Genomic DNA, 19,138 nt, shown 5'->3' with positions numbered 1-19,138 from the left:
GATTCCTGGACATCCGTGAAACACAGACACTGATGCTGCCACTTTACTCACAGGGCTGCAGTGAGGTCCTGATGAGATCCTGGGCTGAGGGTGCTCTTTGAATTCTAATATGTGTATAGTCCTATCAACATTAGTGGCAGATGTCCAGAAGCCAGGTGGACACCTGGGTTCAGGTGGGGATGAAATTGAGTGAGTCAATAATAAGGAAATTACCCTACTTCCTGAAGTGAATTCTCAGGAAACTGGGGCTGAGGGTCAAGTTACAAGGCAGATATAAAAAGCCAGTGCTTACCCAGGAACTCTTAACTTGCCTGGACATTCTGGACCCTTACAGGAAGCAATTGTGAGTATCTCTGTCCTTGCCTCTTACTTTGTTTTCCGATATCCAGTGAGTATCTCCCTGCCTATGTGGGTGGTTGAAGAAGGCAGGGTGTGTGTAGATCTTCCACTCTAGGTGGTTCAGTGCTGGTGGTGGGAGCAAATGAGGCAATAAGGGGTGCTCTTCACTCTGCTCCCTCTGTTTGTTGGGAGATGTTTCTAGGACAGGGAGAGGGGGAGAGTTGGATGTGACATACAACCAGATCTCTGATGCCATTGTCTGGAAGTTCCCAGGGCAAATGCAATTCATCATCATCTTGAAAGGAGGCACTTCTCTGGCCAGGAAACCCCTTCCCTCCCACTACCTCAGCCTGCTTGGCAACCCTCGGCCCTTTGCACAGGTCCCTTGGGCTTTCTTCCAGGTCTCTGTAACACCCACGATTCTTTTCCATGCTCTAAACATTACACTTTCTCTCTGAGAGAGGAAAGAAGCCCAACGCTGGCAGTGACCCACGTCCTGCACCCTGATCTCACTTAGCTCCTGAGTCCCCTTCTGATGGTAACCAGAAGTTCTATTGGACATGGGCTTTCCTCCTCTGAAGCCAGCTTCCCCCTGATGGCGCCCATCTTACACATTCTCTCTACCAAGAGGCCCCTGTCCCAAGTCCTCTCAGGAGGCCTGGGCAGGACTCTAGGTGTGCCAGGAACTTTCCTGGTGGAGCCCAGGAATGACAAATCCTGGAAAATAAGCAGTCATGCCCCATTCTGTGCACAGGACAGACCTTACCAAGCATTAGCACTCTGGCTTTTTTTTCAGATCGCACTGCAGACTCAGGCCTAGCCTGTCCAGAGCAGCAAGTGAGAGGAAACAAGCCAGCATTGTAAGAGGTAAAGCAATGGACTTACTGGTATAAAAAGGGATAAGAGGTCCAGAGAGGGAAGGGTCCTACCCGAGGGCCCTCAGTGAGTCCCTCCTGGGGTGACAATGGCCTCAGTGAGAAATTCTACATCCTGATCACAGTGCCCCTGGCAGGGATGACAAGCCCAAAGAGGGATGACACAGAGCGCCTGAGAGTAGATTCATGTGCTGGCAGGCCAGGTCAGAGGCCTGGCTGGTCCACTCATGTCCTCCCTGGTCAGACCTTATCCTAACTTTCCCTAAACTGCTTTCGGAGCCCTACTACTCTTGGCCCCAGAGGATGGGAGGGGAGATAGGGGAAGGGCTTCTCCTGCCCTCCAGGAGCTGGGCCAGCCCTAATCCTTGTCCTTGGACCAAGAGCAGCCCCTCTCTCTGTTCCTCTGCCTAGGACATGCTTCTCCTCCCTCTCTCCGTGCTGCTCCTGCTCACACAGCCCTGGAGATCCCTGGGAGCAGAAATGATGGTCCATTCCCAGAAAACACTGGCCAACGGCTGTACCCTGGTTGTGTGTAGCCCTCCGGAGAATGGCTTGCCTGGTCGTGATGGAAAAGATGGGAGAGAAGGCCCCCGGGGAGAGAAGGGAGATCCAGGTAGAGCTGGGACCATGGGCTTGCCCTGGTGGGAAGGGGTGGGCACTGGAATTGTAACCAACCCCAAAACTCTGAATCTTCTGTGGAAACCTTGAAGATGGTCTTCCCAAGAGGGGAGGTTCCCCCCAGATCTTCAGTCCACCTAAAACATGGCTTTACTGGTTGGCAAAGACTGGCTTGCCCAAGTCCCCAGCTCCATAACCACCTGTGCTGATTCCTCCCCTAGGATCTTCTGACCCCAACCACCCCAAAATTGTACAAACAATGAGCGAATGACTAGTATTTGGAGTCCCCTGCTGCAGAACTCATTGGGCTTACCAAGTGGTGCTAGTGGCAAAAAAAAAAACCCTGACTGCCAGTGAAGGGGATGTAAGAGATGCAGGTTCCATCCCTGGGTCAGAAAGGTCCCCTGGAGGAGGGCATGCAACCCTCTCCTGTATTCTTGCTTGGAGAATCCCACAGACAGAGGAACCTGGCAGGCTTTGGGCCACTGGGTTGCACATGTCTGAAGTGACTTAGTACACTCATGTAGGAGACTTAGGAGATATGGGTTTGATCCCACGGTTGGGACAATCACTTGGATAGAAAATGGCAACTCACTCTGTTATTGCCCGGAGAATATCATGGACAGCTACAATCCACAGGCCACAATCTGTCAGGCTACAATGCACAAACAGTCAGATGCGACTGAGTACACACACTCCAAAACTTAACTGTTCTTCATTCATATTAAATGTTGCCTCTGGAGAATGTTAAATATTTTTAAACTGATGACAGTGTTGTAAGTTTCAGTTTAATCATCTGTAGATGAGAATAATATTGACCACACAGTGACAAAAGAATTGAGCCAAGGCTTCATTTTTTGGTGGGTCTTCCAGATAAAGTTTTATCCTTCTGCTGTCCCAACCAGCTGAATTCTCCTGAGGTTTCCAAATGTATTGATTATTAAGGGTATTTTCTGGAAACGCTGCCTCACAGGAGAAGATCTGGTTTTTACTGGCAAGAAGTGAGAATTTGATGAACCAGTGACAAGGACGAGGGGACCACCATGGCCCTAGGCCAGGGCTATGGGGGATCAATGAGGTCTTTTATCTTTCTGGAGTTTGTGTTTTGATTGGAGAGGAAAGAAATGAACAACATTAAAGCTGAAAAGAATACATAACGTCCCCAGGTTTTGTAGGGTAAGAGACAAGTATCTGTCTGTCTTTTAGAAAGAAAGTAGCTCCCAACGTGAATGGGCTGGGGCTAGAGAAGGCCTCTAGAAGTGATCTCAGAGGAGGGGTGGTATTCAAGGTGCCAGCTCTCTCTAGCTCCCCGAGAGGCCCTGAATTGAAAAGTATCCCTTCTCCCTCCCTGCTCTCATTGCCTCCATGGTTGTGCAAAGGATGGGCAACCTCTCATGCTCCCTTCTAAGGAGTGACTTGCTTCCAAGGTACCTGCTGCCCTCCCCAGCCAGGGAGAAGCCCTGGAGGGGCTCAGGCAGGGACCAGGTGTCTCTGACAGAGTACAGTGCACCAGAGGGTCTGGGATGCGGGGTCCATCCTCCTGCTCCCATTGATTGCCTAGTAAGAATTGGAGCTAAGAGCAAGACACAATGTCCAGCACAGAGGCACTCACCACCCATCAAATACCCCAGTCTCCCACCACCTGCACAGTCTTGGCCCAGGCAACCCTGGCCCTTCTTACCCTGGGGGAATGGTTTCCAGATCTGAAATGTCATCTCTCCTCTCCAGGTCTCTGAATCCTCTTCAGCAATGAAGTCCTGTTTCTTATGAGTACATGTGTGTCCAAGGGTTGGGGGTTCTGGGATGGGATGAGGGACATCTCATAAGCTGTTTTCTTCACTTCTTACCTGTACCTCACAGTTTAAAACTCAGTGACAACTTCCTTGCAGACCAGGACCTGGTGCTGACTTTTATTTCCTGCTCAGTGCTAGGCAGAAAGCCATGTTCCACAGAGAGATTCTCAGTGCACAGAGAGATAAAATGAGGAAATGAACAAATAAGTGAATGAACAAGTTAGTAGTAACTGACAGATTTCTTTTGTTGTCTTTTTGCACGTGAATGCTTTGCTCACAACAGTCAAAAGATGGAAACAACCCAAGTGTCTATCAAGATTTATCCATGGTGAATGAATAAAGAAAATGTATTGCATTCATACTATAGAACATTTCTCAGCCATAGAAAGGAATGAAGTACTGAGATGTTTTGCGATTTGGATGAGCCTCAAGAATGTCACTCCTAGTTTAAAAAGGCAGACACAAAGGGTCATACATTGTATGTATTTATATAAATATCCAGAATAGGTAACAGAGACAGGCAGCTGCCTAGAGGTAGCCAGGGCCTGGGAGGAAGCAGGGATGGAGTGATAAATGGGTATGAGGTTTACTTTGGGATTAATGAAATAGTCTTGAACTAAAGAGTAGCGGTAGTTGTACAATTATGTCAATAATCTAAATGCCACTGAATTGTATACTTTAAATGACTAATTACAGGTAATTCCTGGAGGTCCAGTGGTTAGGATTCGGTGTTCTCACTGTCAGGCCTCAGGTTCAATCCCTGATTGGGGTACTTAGATCCTGTAAGCTACACATCACAGTAAAAAAAAAAAAAAAAAGGTTTTTTTATATTATGTGAATTTCATCTCAATGAAAAAAAGTATAACCAAACTCACAGAATTGAGTGTATAATTCTTGAATCAACAGGCATTTCTCCCTTTAGTCTTTGAATGTAAATCTCTTATAATTTCCAACTTAGGCAGCCTTCTTAAGGTAATGTGATTTTTTTAAATGTTTGGTCATTTTTCCAAAGCAAATTAGTATGTGGTCACTAAATACAAAAAGAAGAAAATTAAAATTGCCTGAATTGTGCTCCTTAGAAAGAACAACTGTTAACACGTGTGTGTCCTCTTCTTGTGGCTTTTTCAATGTGTGTTACATGTGCACATGCCTGACACAGGCATGGATATGTTGAAGAAACCGAATCATATTAAATAGAGTGTTTATAACTTACTTTTATCACTTAAATAATGCACAATAATTTCATCTATCTTCCATAATTTTATTTTCTTTTTTTATTTTTATCTTCCATAATTTTAAAAGCATGTTGGTTTTTTCTCTTCTTTATATTAAAATAGAATTGATCTATAATATATTAGATTCAGATGGAGAAGGCAATGGCACCCCACTCCAGTACTCTTGCCTGGCAAATCCCATGGGCGGAGGAGCCTGGTAGGCTGCAGTCCATGGGGTCTCTAGGAGTCGGACATGACTGAGCGACTTCACTTTCACTTTTCACTTTCATGCATTGGAGAGGGAAATGGCAACCCACTCCAGTGTTCTTGCCTGGAGAATCCCAGGGATCGGGGAGCCTGGTGGGCTGCCGTCTATGAGGTCGCACAGAGTCGGACACGACTGAAGCGACTTAGCAGCAGCAGCAGTACATCATAATGAATTCATATTTGCATATATTGTGAAATGATTGTCACAATAAGTCATCAACACATATAGTTACGATTTGTGTGTGATGAGAACTTTTAAGATCTGCTTGCTCAGCAATGTTCAAGCATGCAACCCAGGATTACTAACTATAGTAACTTCACTGTACATTGTATTCCTGGGACTGAATTGTTTTTTAACTGGACCCTTGTACCTTTTGAAGATTTCTATCCATTCTGCCCACTTCTCAACCCCACCTCTAGCAAACACAAATCTGTTCTCTGTATCTGTGAGTATGTCATTTTTGTTCATTTGTTTTCTTAGATTTCACATATAAGTGAGATCCTATAGTAGTGCCCTTCTCTGTGACTTATTCCACTAAACATAGTGCCTTCAAGGTTCACCAATGTTGCTGTAAATAGCAGGATTTCGTTCCCTTTTATGCCTGAATAATGTTCCATTGTATGTGCACCCTGCACTTTCTACACCTGTTCATCCATCCACAGATACTTGGGCTCTAGGCTGCATCCATGTCTGGGCCACCATGAATGACGCTGCAATTAACTTGGTGGTGACAGTGAAGCTGCTCAGTCATGTCCGACTTTCTGAAAACCCATGGACTGTAGCCTACCAGGCTCTTCCATCCATGGGATTTTCCAGGCAAGAGTACTGGAGTGGGGTGCCATTGCCTTCTCCAGGGGATCTTTCCAATTCTAAGATTGAACCCGGGTCTCCTGCATTGCAGGCAGATGCTTTACCATCTAAGCCACCAGGGAAGCCCAACTTGGGGCTTCAGGTTAGTGTTATCTTTCCAGGTTAGTGTTTTCATTTCATTTTCTTTGGTAGAATGCTCAGAAGTGGAATTGATGAATTATACGGTAGCTCTAGTTTTAACTGTCTGAGAAACCTCCATACTGTCTCCATAGTGGCTGTTCCAGTTTGCATCCCTACTGCACAAAGTTTTCCTTTTCTCTACTTCTCCAGCACTTCCTATTTGCTGTCTGACAACAGCCATTCTGACAGGTGTGAAGTGATAGCTCTTTGTGCTTTTGATTTCTATTTCTCTGGTGGTAAGTGTCAGGTGTCATTTCTGACATAAACTTTGGTTCTGGGAAGGGGGACGGTAGGGAGTCCATGGTCAAGGGTAAAGCTGACAGACTTACCTGCCATAAATACCGTGGCCTTGGGGCAGGGGCAGGTGCATTGTATGCAAAGCCATCTGAATCTTGTTTGGATCTGCTTCCAATTCAGCAAGTCTATTTCTTCCCTTGTAAAATGGAGATGTGAACACGCATTTCCTAGATTGCCACTGGACCAGTCACCTGGAGGGGGAGTGTCTACACCCTAAGAACCCTGAAGGAATGCTAGGGCCCTGACCCTGCAGGCAGGTGGCTCCTCCTGGGCCGGGATCAGCTTTATGTCCATCTCTTCTGCTGCCACAGGTTCACCAGGACCTGCAGGACGAGCAGGGAGGCCTGGACCAGCTGGTCCCACTGGGCCGAAAGGAGACAGTGGCTCTGCTGGAGAACCTGGACCAAAGGGAGACACTGGACCACCTGGTGAGCAGCTGGGCATGGAATGCAGGTGTCTGCAGATGGCATGCTGCCACTAGGCCATGGCAGTAGGTGTGCACAGATTCTACCCCAGGAAGAGGAAGGTCATTCTCAAGGGGGCACGGGGTTATTTCAGGGAAGACTGGAGCTCCTGGGGAGGGTGGAGAGTGAGGGCAACATCTTTAGGAGTAGGCTGCCTGTCTGACTTCATACAGCCCCATCTTTTATGCACTCCCACTCCCAAGGTGATTCAGTATCACTAACCGGGCTGGTCCTTTTTCCCAGGGCCTCCAGGTATACGTGGTCCAGCTGGAAGAGAGGGCCCCTCAGGGAGGCAGGGGAGCATGGGACCTCCAGGCACACCGGGCCCCAAAGGAGAACCTGGGCCCAAAGGTAGGAGGGTGGTATGTGGTGGGTGAGGGAGGGAGAAGGGAGGGGTGACATTGGCAGCCCTGGTGGGGACCAGGGTATGTGCACAGTGCCTGGAAAGCCTGGAACCTTCGTGCCTGGTAGGCCTGGCCTGGGCCTCTCCCCCCACATTCCCACACTGACTGAATTTCCTAGAGGAGACCAAGCGGGCAGGAGCAGTCTCCCGGGTCACTCTCTCACATGAACCTGTTGGTGACAAGCTGCACTGCTGAGGAAATGGTACCTGCTGAGCGCACTCTCAGCCATGTTTCTCTAATGTGTTCCTTCCTCAGGAGGAGTGGGTGCCCCAGGCATGCAGGGCTCCCCAGGTCTCAAAGGAGAGAGAGGTGCACCCGGGGAGATTGGAGCCCCTGGACGTGCTGGGGCAGCAGGTAAGCAATGGATATGGGGCTGGGCTCATATTCGCCTGTGCCACCACCACCAGCCACCAGGTCAGAGCTAGCATTCCAGGGAGAGCCAGTGTTGGGTTTTGGGAACTGTTTGTCTCCAGGGAGAGGGTGGTGTGAGCAGCAGGGACTGTCTGTATTCAGAGAAGGCTGGTTGTTAGGCTATGGGACAGTCAGCGTACAGAGAGGATGCAAGGAGAGGATCCAGGCACAGAGCGACATTTGCATGTTGGAGGGTGTATGGCTGGGGATATGACACTCCATGTGTGGAGGTTGGGGAGGGGAGCACAAAAATGCTAGAATATACGTTCAGCACTCACCCATTTCTACTTCTCTTATCCCAGGGCCTGCTGGAGCCATAGGTCCACAGGGGCCTTCAGGTGCCAGGGGCCCCCCAGGACTGAAGGGGGACAGAGGTACTCCTGGAGAAAGAGGAGAAAAGGGTGAGAGTGGGCTTGCAGGTAAGGAAGCCCTGGGGGCCCCATTAGGGTGTGGGGCAGGGGGGAGGCCTTATTCAGCTCAGCTCTCCTCTCAGGTAACCCTTTACAGGTGGGGGTCCAAGCAGGAAAAGTTGATAGGGTGTATGGCGAGGTGGACTCTGGGCTTAGCCTCTATGACTCGCTGGAGGACAACCTGAGCAGATTTTCTATCTGATCTTTATGACAAGACAACCTCCCTCTCCAGTTCATCAGATAACCTTGAACATCAAATAACTCAATGGATGGGAAATACTCAAGCTATGTGTATTCCTCTCCTACAACCATATCACCCCCTGCAATGCAAAAGGAAGTGCTATCAGATTCCTAGAATTTGGAATTAAAATGACATCTGGTTGACTGTCAGTGAGGCACAGGGACCTGTTCATGGGATACTGTTCAGAAGAGAACCACAGGAAATCCCGTGGATGCAGAGGCCAGCTAGGTCAGCAGAGGTGGGCTTTCTAGGCCTCTGTTCCAACTTCCTCCCCCACCCTCAACTTGCGTCTCCACCTGGACACTCTTACCTTGAGACCTGGGCTCTGAGTGACCCCAGGCTGTTCTGGATCTGTCTTCACTTGGCCTCTCTCTCCTGCAGAGGTCAATGCTCTCAGGCAGCGGGTGACAATCTTAGAGGGACATCTGCGACGCTTCCAGAATGCTTTCTCTCAGTATAAGAAAGGTGAGTTCCTGGACCTGATCCTGAGCCTGCCTCTGATCGTGAGCCTCAGACTTAGTCTAGGCTTGGCTTGTAGTTCACTTGGCTGGGTCTAAATTGGGCTTGCTGGGACCATGACTGGGACTGGACCTAGACCTGGGGCAGGAGCGGGGCTAAGGACAGGGCTGGGACAGAGCCATGTCCCACGTGCTCCAGAAGCTCAAGTAGACGCACGGGACAAGGAGGAGGATGCGGTCCACGTCACCAGTTCAGCAGACCTTCACCACAGCCTACCCTGGGCGTGTTCCTATGACAGATGAGGGATCACCCAACCCAGGATGCATTTCTTCCCTCTGTGGGGCCAGGTGTGCAAATGCCCAGAGAAGAAGCTGCACAGTCCATAGCAGCAGACAATCCAGACATGATCCTGAGAGCCGGGGTGGGATGCTGCTTGTGTGGTTTAAGGCTGCTGGGGACCTATCCTTGGTGTGTGGCCACCAAGTATCTTACTCTAAAGATGTCCCTGGGTCTGGAAGGAATAGGCTGCCTCCAGTCTCTGGCCTGTGCTGGACTCCCCTGTACCTCTTGTGGAGTTTAAAGCAGAGATTCTTCCCTAAGCCTGGATCCTAAGTAGGCAGAGGCCTCTTGGAGCACACATAAAGGGCCTGATTGGGTGAGACATAGGGTTGGCTCCTAAGAACTCAAGCCAACTAAGTACTAAAGTAGTGGGATGAGACTTCTCAGCAGTTTCTGAAGGAGCAGAGCATAAAGGGGCCTGATTGGGTGAGATATAGGGTTGGTTCCTAGGAACTCAAGCCAACTAAGTACTGAAGTAGTTGGATGAGAATTCTCAGAAGTTTATATCTTCCTTCTTGTGCAATCATATTTACATATCTGCTTACTATTTCATTCCCTGGTAGCTCAGCTGGTAAAGAATATGCCTGCATTGCAGGAGACCTGGGTTTGATCTCTGGGTCAGGAAGATCCCCTGGAATGAAAATGGCAAACCACTCAAATATCCGTGCCTGGAAAATGTCATGAACAGAAGTCCCTGGTGGGCTTCAGTCAATGGGGGTCAAAAAGAGTTGAGCACAACTTAAAAACTAACCCTTCACGCAGACTGCTATAAACAAAGGTGAACTTGGGCATATGTGCTGGCCACATGTGCATACCTAAACACCATCACTCAGTCCACACCACCTACATACATGAACACACATGCAGACATAGGCACATCCATCCTGATGGACCTTGAGTCAGCCCATGTACCTGCAGATGGACACATGGATGTATTTACACATGCACACACTTACCCACCCAGATGCATGGGATGTAAACCAATCATGGCACACAAGCTTGCACTGTCCAGGGCTGTCTGGGTGCCATCCTGACTATGTGGAAAATCTGGTCTCTGATTGCTTGTTGAAGCTAATCAGAGGAAAAGGGCAGTGGGTCAGGGTGAAGCCTGGGTTCAGAACCAGTCCAGTGAGCCCTCTTAGGAGCCCTGAAGATTTCCATGCAGACCCTGGAGTCAGAGCGGTGTGGATGGGATGGAATAAGAAGAGATACTTAACACGTCACATAAGGGATACTGTTTTTCAGTGTACCTTTTCCTTAGAAATATGAGATTAGACTCTGAAAAGAGAAGTGACTTTCCCTTGTCACCTGGGCTGTCATTGCCAGGGTAGGGCTGAACACATGACTTTCTGAAGCCCAGACAGGGCTCTCTTCAAAGCTGATCCCACCCTGCCCTCCCGCCCCCACATAGAGCTCTCAAATGCCGTCATCCCCTGCTCAGTGGTCCAGGGAGGCTGACTGGCCATAGGATCACCTGTGAGCATACGGAAGCCAACACTGGACTGCCCTGGTGCAGAGGCCAGCACTTGGCTGCTCTCAGATGCACCCCTGTCCTCCCCTTTCTCCTCACCCCTTCACACAGCACAGAATGCTCTGAAAACTCCACATGCCCAGTCATCATGCAAGGGTGAGAGTGAGCCACCAGGTTTGTGTTTTCCACACTCTCAGGAACGGCCCTGGACTCTACACTGTCATTTCCCTGCCAAAGTCCTTTCCTATTTACACAGTAATTGAAATGCTGGATTCTCGTGAACAGCATGGGGAAGAACAGAAAGTGCGTGTGGGAGCTTTAGTGTCACCTCCAACAAGGTCTGATTCTCATCTACATTTGACAGTTGGGCGACTTTGGGCTTCTGCATAAGCTCCTGAGTTCCAGGGTCCTCACCTCTTGCATGATGGATGCTTGGGGGCCAAGTACCTTGCTTTTGTTCTATCTGGTGCCCTGGTGCCCTCGTGGGTGCTGGGGACTCCAGCTGAAGCACAGGTCTAGGTGCTGCCACATCCCCAGCCTGACTCTCCTCTTCCCCTAGCGGTGCTCTTCCCTGATGGCCAGGCTGTCAGGGAGAAGATTTTCAAGACGGCAGGTGTGGTCAAATCATATTCAGATGCCCAGCAGCTCTGCACAGAGGCTAAGGGACAGCTGGCCTCCCCACGCTCTGCAGCCGAGAATGAGGCCGTGACACAGCTGGCCAGAGCCCACAAAGAGAATGCTTACCTGAGCATGAATGACATCTCCACGGAGGGGAGGTTCACCTACCCCAGTGGGGAAATACTGGTCTATTCCAACTGGGCCAGTGGGGAGCCCAACAACAGCAATGATGGACAACCAGAGCACTGTGTGGAAATCTATCCTGAGGGCAAGTGGAATGACATACCCTGCAGTGAGCAACGCCTCGTGATCTGCGAGTTTTGAGCTCCTCCCCCCTCCCCCCGCCCCAGGGAAGGGGGCAATGCCCAGAGCTGTGAGCTGCCAACATCCCAATAAAAAGGTGACTGTCTGCTGCTCACGGCTTCCCCACTGAGCCACGGGATAAGGCCACAAGGCAGGCCTCCTATGTAACTCCTCCCTCAGAATAAAGGTTGAAACTGGCTTCACATCTGGAAGATTTGTCACAAAAAAGGGGGGCAGCCTGTGACTCAGGGGCAAGGGCTAAAAGGAGGTCTCCAAGATGCCCCTGTGCAAAATCCAGTGTCTCCTTTTCAACAAGACAGGTGTCTAGCCCTCCACCTCTGCCAAACATGGGCTGCATTTGACCCCACTGGTCACTGCTACCTCCTTCCGTTTGCTCTGTGGCCTTCAATCTTTTTATCCTTCAGTCTCTTTCACTTGTCTCTCCTCTCCTGGACATCCACAGAGAGGACCAGGCGCCTCAGCCCTGGCTCTCTTCTCTCCTTGTATTCACTCTAGAGTTGGCCTCATTTTCTCCCATGGTTTCAAATTCTTTCTACTGATGCCTCCCCCAGGTAGAGCCCTGTTCAGACCTCTCCTCAAACCCCAGACTCCTCTCATCAAGGCAAGCTGTAGCCTTGGGGCTTGGAAGTCATCGTGGCTGCCTCTGGCTGACTGTGAAGCACCAATTTCTCTGGCCAGGTTGAGTGGGCTTATATCCAGTAGACTCCCCTCACCCTTGACCATCCAGGATTTCTTTCTTCCCATGACAGTGTGACTATGGATGCCTCATCAGAGAATGTACCATCTGCACAGTCCTAATCCCTTCTAAAGTTTCAAGCAGAGAGGGTGTCCAGCCATGTTCAGATTCATCCCTCAACCTCTTCCTGCCTTGAAGTTCAAGGGATGTTTGTCTCCTCTCTGCCTCAGAGATAGTCTAGGCAACCCCTTCTCATTTTACAGACATGCAATCCAAGACACCGAGAGGAAGGGAACTTGCATGGGTAGTAATATAGGAGACAGGGTGCCCCTGGTTGAACCGCTGGTGTTTGTCAAGTCGAGTAAAATCAAGCTTTGTTCACACCCAGACACTCCAAGGACAAAGCTAGTGGCAAAAGCTGAGCTATGCACAAGCAAAGAGATATGGAGCCCACTGCTGAGTTCAACAAAGGCTTCCCTGTTTACACGTGTGCAGGAAGAGTTCTTGGGGGTCGAAAAGGGAGAGGCCCCACCCCATAATAAGTGGACACGCACCCATAGGTCTCTGTGGGTGCATCTATCTTACAAAAGAGTTTCACATGCACCTTTTGAGGGTCTATGGGCCAGTCAGGTGTGAAGAAATTAACAAGGTAATTGGCCAAAGGTAAACAATGATCTGGAAGGACTGTCCTATATCAGTTAATTTATGTCACATCTTTACTGGGCTCCCTCTCATCCAGGAGGCCTTCACTCCACCATGGGTGTGTGTCTCTGCTTAGCTCTGCCTACTGCACTCCTCCTCCTCCTCAGAGAGGATGCCCATACCCTTTCCCTCTGGGGGCGTATTTCTGCCTTCCTTCTGTCTTAAATAAACAACCTGCTTCTCTGTGTGCTCTGCCATTTATTGTGCTGTGTCTCTAACAATAAACTTTGTACCTAATTATAGTTTTTGCCTCCTTGAGACATTCTTGCTTTCAAATGGGGGATAGAGCCAGAGTCACTTTGCTTCTAGCCTCTAGTTCCTGGTGGTGTGTTGACTAGGATTCCTGGGGTTTCATCCAGTCTATCCAGGTTCCATCCTTGGGCAGAGAACTAAGATATCTCTTCAGGAGCACTCACTGCTCTCCCTCTGAGATCAGGAGCGTTGTTGCTACAACTCCATCTTGTAAAAGGCCATCAGATCCCAGAACTTACCCTTTTGGCTTGTAAGTTTTTCACCATAGGCCTCTGTATATTTACTTGATTTTATTGACACATTACTGCAAAGAATTCCAGTAGAGCTATTGAAAACCCTTAAGGATCATGCCTTCAAGGTGCTGCATTCAACATGTTAGCAAATCCAGAAGATCCAGCAATAGCCACAGAACTGGAAAAAGTCAATCCTCAGCCGAATTCCCATGAAGACTAGTAGTAAAGAATGTACTAACTGTTGGACAATTGCACTCATCTTCCATGCTAGTAAGATCGTGGTTAAAATTCTGCATGCCAGTCTTTAGCACTGTGTGAACCAAGAGACTCTAGATGCCCAAGCAGGGTTTAGAAAAGGAAAAGGAACTAGAGATCACATTGCCAACTTTTGGTGGATCATACATAAAGCAAGGGAATTCCAGAAAGACATCTACCTCTATTTCATTGACTATGCTAAAGCCTTTGACTATGTGGATCATAACGAATGATGCAAAGCTCTTAGAGAGAGGAGCATACCAGATCATCTTACCTGTCTTCTGAGAAACCTGTATGTTGGTCAAGAAGCAACAGTCAGAACCCTGTGTGGAACAACTGATTGGTTCAAGACTGAAAAAGGTATACAATAGGGAGAACTGCTGTTCCCTTGTTTGTTTAACCTGCACACTGACCACTCCATGAGAAATACCGGGCTGGATGAGTTACTAGCTGGATTCAAGATAGGTGGGAGAAACATCGCTACATCAGATATGCGGATGATACCACTCTATTGGCAGAAAGCAAAGAGGAACTAAAGAGTTTCTTGATGAGAGTGAAGGAAGAGAGTGAAAGAGCCAGCTTAAAACTAAATGTTAAAAAAAAAAACAACTAAAACTAAAATCATGGCATTCAACCCCATTCAGTTCAGTTCAGTTCAGTCACTCAGTCGTGTCCGACTCTGCGACCCCATGAATGGCAGCACAGGCCTCCCTGTCCATCACCAGCTCCTGTAGTTCACTCAAACTCACGTCCATCGAGTTGGTGGTGCCATCCAGCCATCTCATCCTCTGTCGTCCCCTTCTCCTCCTGCCCCCGATCCCTCCCAGCATCAGAGTGTTTTCCAATGAGTTAACTCTTCGCATGAGGTGGCCAAAGTATTGGAGTTTCAGCTTTAGCATCATTCCTTCCAAGGAAATCCCAGGGCTGATCTCCTTCAGAATGGACTGGTTGGATCTCCTTGCAGTCCAAGGGACTCTCAGGAGTCTTCTCCAACACCACAGTTCAAAAACATCCATTCTTCAGCGCTCAGCCTTCTTCACAGTCCAACTCTCACATCCATGCATGACCACTGGAAAAACCATAGCCTTGACTAGACGGACCTTAGTCGGCAAAGTAATGTCTCTGCTTTTGAATATGCTATCTAGGTTGGTCATAACTTTTCTTCCAAGGAGTAAGCGTCTTTTAATTTCATGGCTGCAGTCACCATCTGCAGTGATTTTGGAGCCCCCAAAAATGAAGTCTGACACTGTTTCCCCATCTATTTCCCGTGAAGTGATGAGACCAGATGCCATGATCTTCGTTTTCTGAATGTTGAGCTTTAAGCCAACTTTTTCACTCTCCACTTTCACTTTCATCAAGAGGTGCTGGGAGCCAGCACGGGAGATCCCACCCATGACAAGGTCATGCAGGACTCAAGGGACTCCCTGGGCCATCCCACCCATGACAAGCTCATGAGGATGAGTCCTGATAAGCAAGGCCTCAGGACTCGACAGATCCCCTGGACCTGCTCGAGCATCTACCCCCAAACAAAATCTGTCTGTCTTACTATTTTATGTCTTTCACCAGCTCTTCTGACATTAGCAAGGGGCTGTCCCCCGACCACCTTTCTCTGGTAAGAGTTAACTTAGGGCTTTAGTTGATAAATCTCCTGGGCATGAAAGGAGTGTTTCAAACCCTCTGTTAGCATTCTAGCTTACTTGGCAGGTTTATCCAGACTCTTGCAACATTGCTGAGCCTATGCTTGCTGCCAAGTTCTCACATCCCTTATCCATTGTGTTCCTGGGAGTGCATATAGTTAAGATATAGAAATAACAAGCAGTAGCTTTAGCATTAGCAACATTAGACGTTGAGTTAATAAGTTCTTTCTTTGCTGTAACCCACTAAATCTTTGCTCCATAAAAATGTAACTCTGTACTTTAAGGGTGACACAGGCTAAGAATTTAAGAAGAAACACTTTAAGGGAAGATTATTGTTCTGGCTGCCAACATTTATCAAAAAGAGGTCATGGAATATCAACAGGCCTCCGGGACAGAAGATGATGTATAAAAAATAAGACTCTTACAAGAAGGAACCTGATATCGATAAAAGTTATTACTAATGGGATGTCGAGCTGACTCTGCATTTTTCACCTTGCTGTATGTACAACTCAGGGTATAAAAGCCCCGAGGAAAATAAAGTAAAACGGGCCTCGCTCACTGAAGCTTGGTCACCCCGTGTCATTCTTTCCTTATCTCTTTCTCTATCTTTCTTCATTCACCGACGTCGTCCATCCTGAGGATATCCCTGGACTCTGCTGAGGCTGGACCCCGGCAAAGAGGCTTTTTAGTTCCTCTTCACTTTCTGCCATAAGGGTGATGTCATCTGCATATCTGAGGTTCTTGATATTTCTCCCGGCAATCTTGATTCCAGCTTGTGTTTCTTCCAGTCCAGCATTTCTCATGATGTACTCTGCATAGAAGTTAAATAAGCAGGGTGACAATATAGAGCCTTGACGTACTCCTTTTCCTATTTGGAACCAGTCTGTTGTTCCATGTCCAGTTCTAACTGTTGCTTCCTGACCTGCATATAAGTTTTTCAGGAGGCAGGTCAGGTGGTCTAGTATTCCATCTCTTTCAGAATCTTCCACAGTTTATTGTGATCCACACAGTCAAAGGCTTTAGCATAGTCAATAAAGCAGAAATAGATGTTTTTCTGGAGCTCTCTTGCTTTTTCCATGATCCAGCAGATGTTGGCAATTTGATCTCTGGTTCCTCTGCCTTTTCTAAAACCAGCTTGAACATCAGGAAGTTCACGGTTCACGTATTCCTGAAGCCTGGCTTGGAGAATTTTGAGCATTACTTTACTAGCATTTGAGATGAGTGCAATTGTGTGGTAGTTTGAGCATTCTTTGGCATTACCTTTCTTTGGGATTGGAATGAAAACTGACCTTTTCCAGTCCTGTGGCCACTGCTGAGTTTTCCAATTTTGCTGGCATATTGAATGCAGCACTTTCTTCATGGCAAATAAGGGGAAAAGGTGGAAGTAGTGACAGATTTCCTCTTCTGGGACTCTAAGATCACTGCAGGTGATGACTGCAGCCATGAAATCAGAAAACAATTTCTTCTTAGCAGGAAAGCTATGACAAACCTAGATGGTGGGCTGAAAAGCAGAGACATTACTCTGCCAACAAGGTCCATATAGTCAAGGCTATGGTTGTCCCAGTGGTCATGAACAGTTGTGAAAGCTGGACCAGAAAGAAGCAGAATGCCAATAATTGATGCCTTCAAACTGCGGTGCTGGAGAAGACTTCTGAAAGTCCCTTGGACAGCAAGGAAATCAAACCAGTCAATCTTAAGGGAAATCAACTCTAAATACTCATTGGAGGGACTGATGATGAATCCCCAGTACTTTGGTCATCTGATACAAATGGCCAACTCTATGGAAAAGTCCCTGATGCTGGCAAAGATTGAGGGCAGAAGGACACAAGGGCTTCAGAGGATGTGATGGCATCACAGATGCAATGGACTTGAACTTGGACAAATTTTGGGAGATGGTGAGGGACAGGGAGGCCTGGTGTGCTGCCGGTCATGGGGTTGCAGAGTCAGACCCAAGCGGGTGACTGAACACACTGCAAAGAAAAATTAAAATGACATCTGTACTTCAGAAATTGGAGTGAGGCCTGAAGGAACCACAGGTTCATGGAAAGCGGTGGTGAATACCCCTCCTCCAGACAGGAAACCAGCCACTTTCCTTTGTTCCCAGGGACCAGGAGGACTGACCTCTCTGGTCCTTTCGGAATAGGACCCCCAAGCCCCACCTGTCTTTCCAACACACTTGCAGCCACACTATGTATATGGGACAGCACGTCTGAAAAAAAGCCACATCTCTCAACAGCATGCATGCAGCTCAGTCTTCTGCTAAGATCTTTCTCCTGTTACTGAAAACATCTTCAATTCCTGATGGTATTTGGAATATGAATAGTAATGAACAAACAGCTCTTCAGTAACAGCTCTTCACACCAAGGCCATGCCTGTTTATTCTCATCAAGGGAGTTTAGAGCAGCCTGTTTTTATCACATATTAACTTATATGCGGAGTACATCATGAGAAAAGCTGGGCTGAGGGAGCACAAGCTGGAATCAAGATTGCTAGGAGAAATAGCAATAACCTCAGATATGCAGATGACACCACCCTTATGGCAGAAAGCGAAGAAGAATGAGCCTCTTGATGAAAGCGAAAGAGGAGAGTGAAAAAGTTGGCTTAAAGCTCAACATTCAGAAAACAAAGATCATGGCATCCGGTCCCATCACTTCATGGGAATAGATGGAGAAACAGTGGAAACAGTGTCAGACTTTATTTTTCTGGGCTCCAAATTCACTGCAGATGGTGATTGCAGCCATGAAAGATGCTTACTCCTTGGAAGGAAAGTTATAACCAAATTAGACAGCATATTAAAAAGCAGAGAGATTATTTTGCCAACAAAGGCCCGTATAGTCAAGGCTAAGGTTTTTCCAGTAGTCATGTATGCATGTGAGAGTTGGACTGTGAAGAAAGGTGAGCGCTGAAGAATTGATGCTTTTGAACTGTGGTGTTGGAGAAGACTCTTGAGAGTCCCTTGGACTGCAAGGAGATCCAACCAGTCCATCCTAAAGGAGATCAGTCCTGGGTGTTCATTGCAAGGACTGATGTTGAAGCCGAAACTCCAATACTTTGGCCACCTGATGTGAAGAGCTGACTCATCTGAAAAGACCCTGATGCTGGGAAAGATTGTGGGCAAGAGGACAGGGGACGACAGAGGGTGAGAGGGTTGGATGGCATCACCGACTCGATGGACACGGGTTTGGGTGAACTCTGGGAGTTGCTGATGGACAGGGAGGCCTGGCGTGCTGTGGTTCATGGGGTCGCAAAGAGTCGGACATGACTGAGCAACTGAAATGAACTGAACTGAAGAGAAACAACTGGATCTAGTTGAGCCCAAGGGAGGCATTTTTTTCTGAGAACAGAGAATTCTGAATTGCCTTTAGAAGGACTGGTGGGCACAGGCAACCCTGTGCTACCTCTCTGGCTTCTGCCTCTCTCTGCCCATCCTCACCTCTTTCCCTTCTTTACACACCAACCTCCTCTGCGTCCAGGTCTCAAGATCAGAGAGATCAGAAACTCTTGCTCTCCTGCTGACATGAATCTCAAACCTGTGTAAATGCATCTATCTATCTCAGATGCCCACTGCTCATCCAGTTAACTCACTCTGGAACAGCATAGTCCAACATGGCCATGGGATGCATGGGAGGTCATTCTGGTCTGGGAAGGTGCTCTGTGGGTGATCACTACTCCTCCCAATATGTAAGCCATGCCTATTTCTTGACAAGGGGGAATTTTGTGACTCTATAGGAAGCAAAAATACTCCTGTGTTGCTGAAGTCTGCAAATGCTGAGACCCCAAAGCCTAGGAAGAAGCTTCAGATCAACCTGCACCATGGGCCACAGGAGTCTGATTTGCCTCTCTCCAGG

The 19,138-nt window shown here is 48.1% G+C and overlaps 1 protein-coding gene across 1 annotated transcript; it reads left to right on the top strand.

The window, feature by feature from the left end:
* On the top strand, nucleotides 240-11,719 carry LOC102175187 (collectin-46). The gene is made up of 9 exons (XM_018042472.1): nucleotides 240-343; nucleotides 1,136-1,206; nucleotides 1,626-1,827; nucleotides 6,706-6,822; nucleotides 7,102-7,209; nucleotides 7,518-7,616; nucleotides 7,976-8,092; nucleotides 8,706-8,789; nucleotides 11,153-11,719. Exons 3-9 carry the CDS (start codon nucleotides 1,629-1,631, stop codon nucleotides 11,533-11,535), a joined length of 1,107 nt encoding a protein of 368 aa, XP_017897961.1. The 5' UTR covers nucleotides 240-343; nucleotides 1,136-1,206; nucleotides 1,626-1,628; the 3' UTR covers nucleotides 11,536-11,719.

This window comes from Capra hircus, chromosome 28, assembly GCF_001704415.2.
Source record: "Capra hircus breed San Clemente chromosome 28, ASM170441v1, whole genome shotgun sequence".
Lineage (NCBI taxonomy): Eukaryota > Metazoa > Chordata > Mammalia > Artiodactyla > Bovidae > Capra > Capra hircus.
This window is presented reverse-complemented; position numbering and strand designations above follow the sequence as displayed.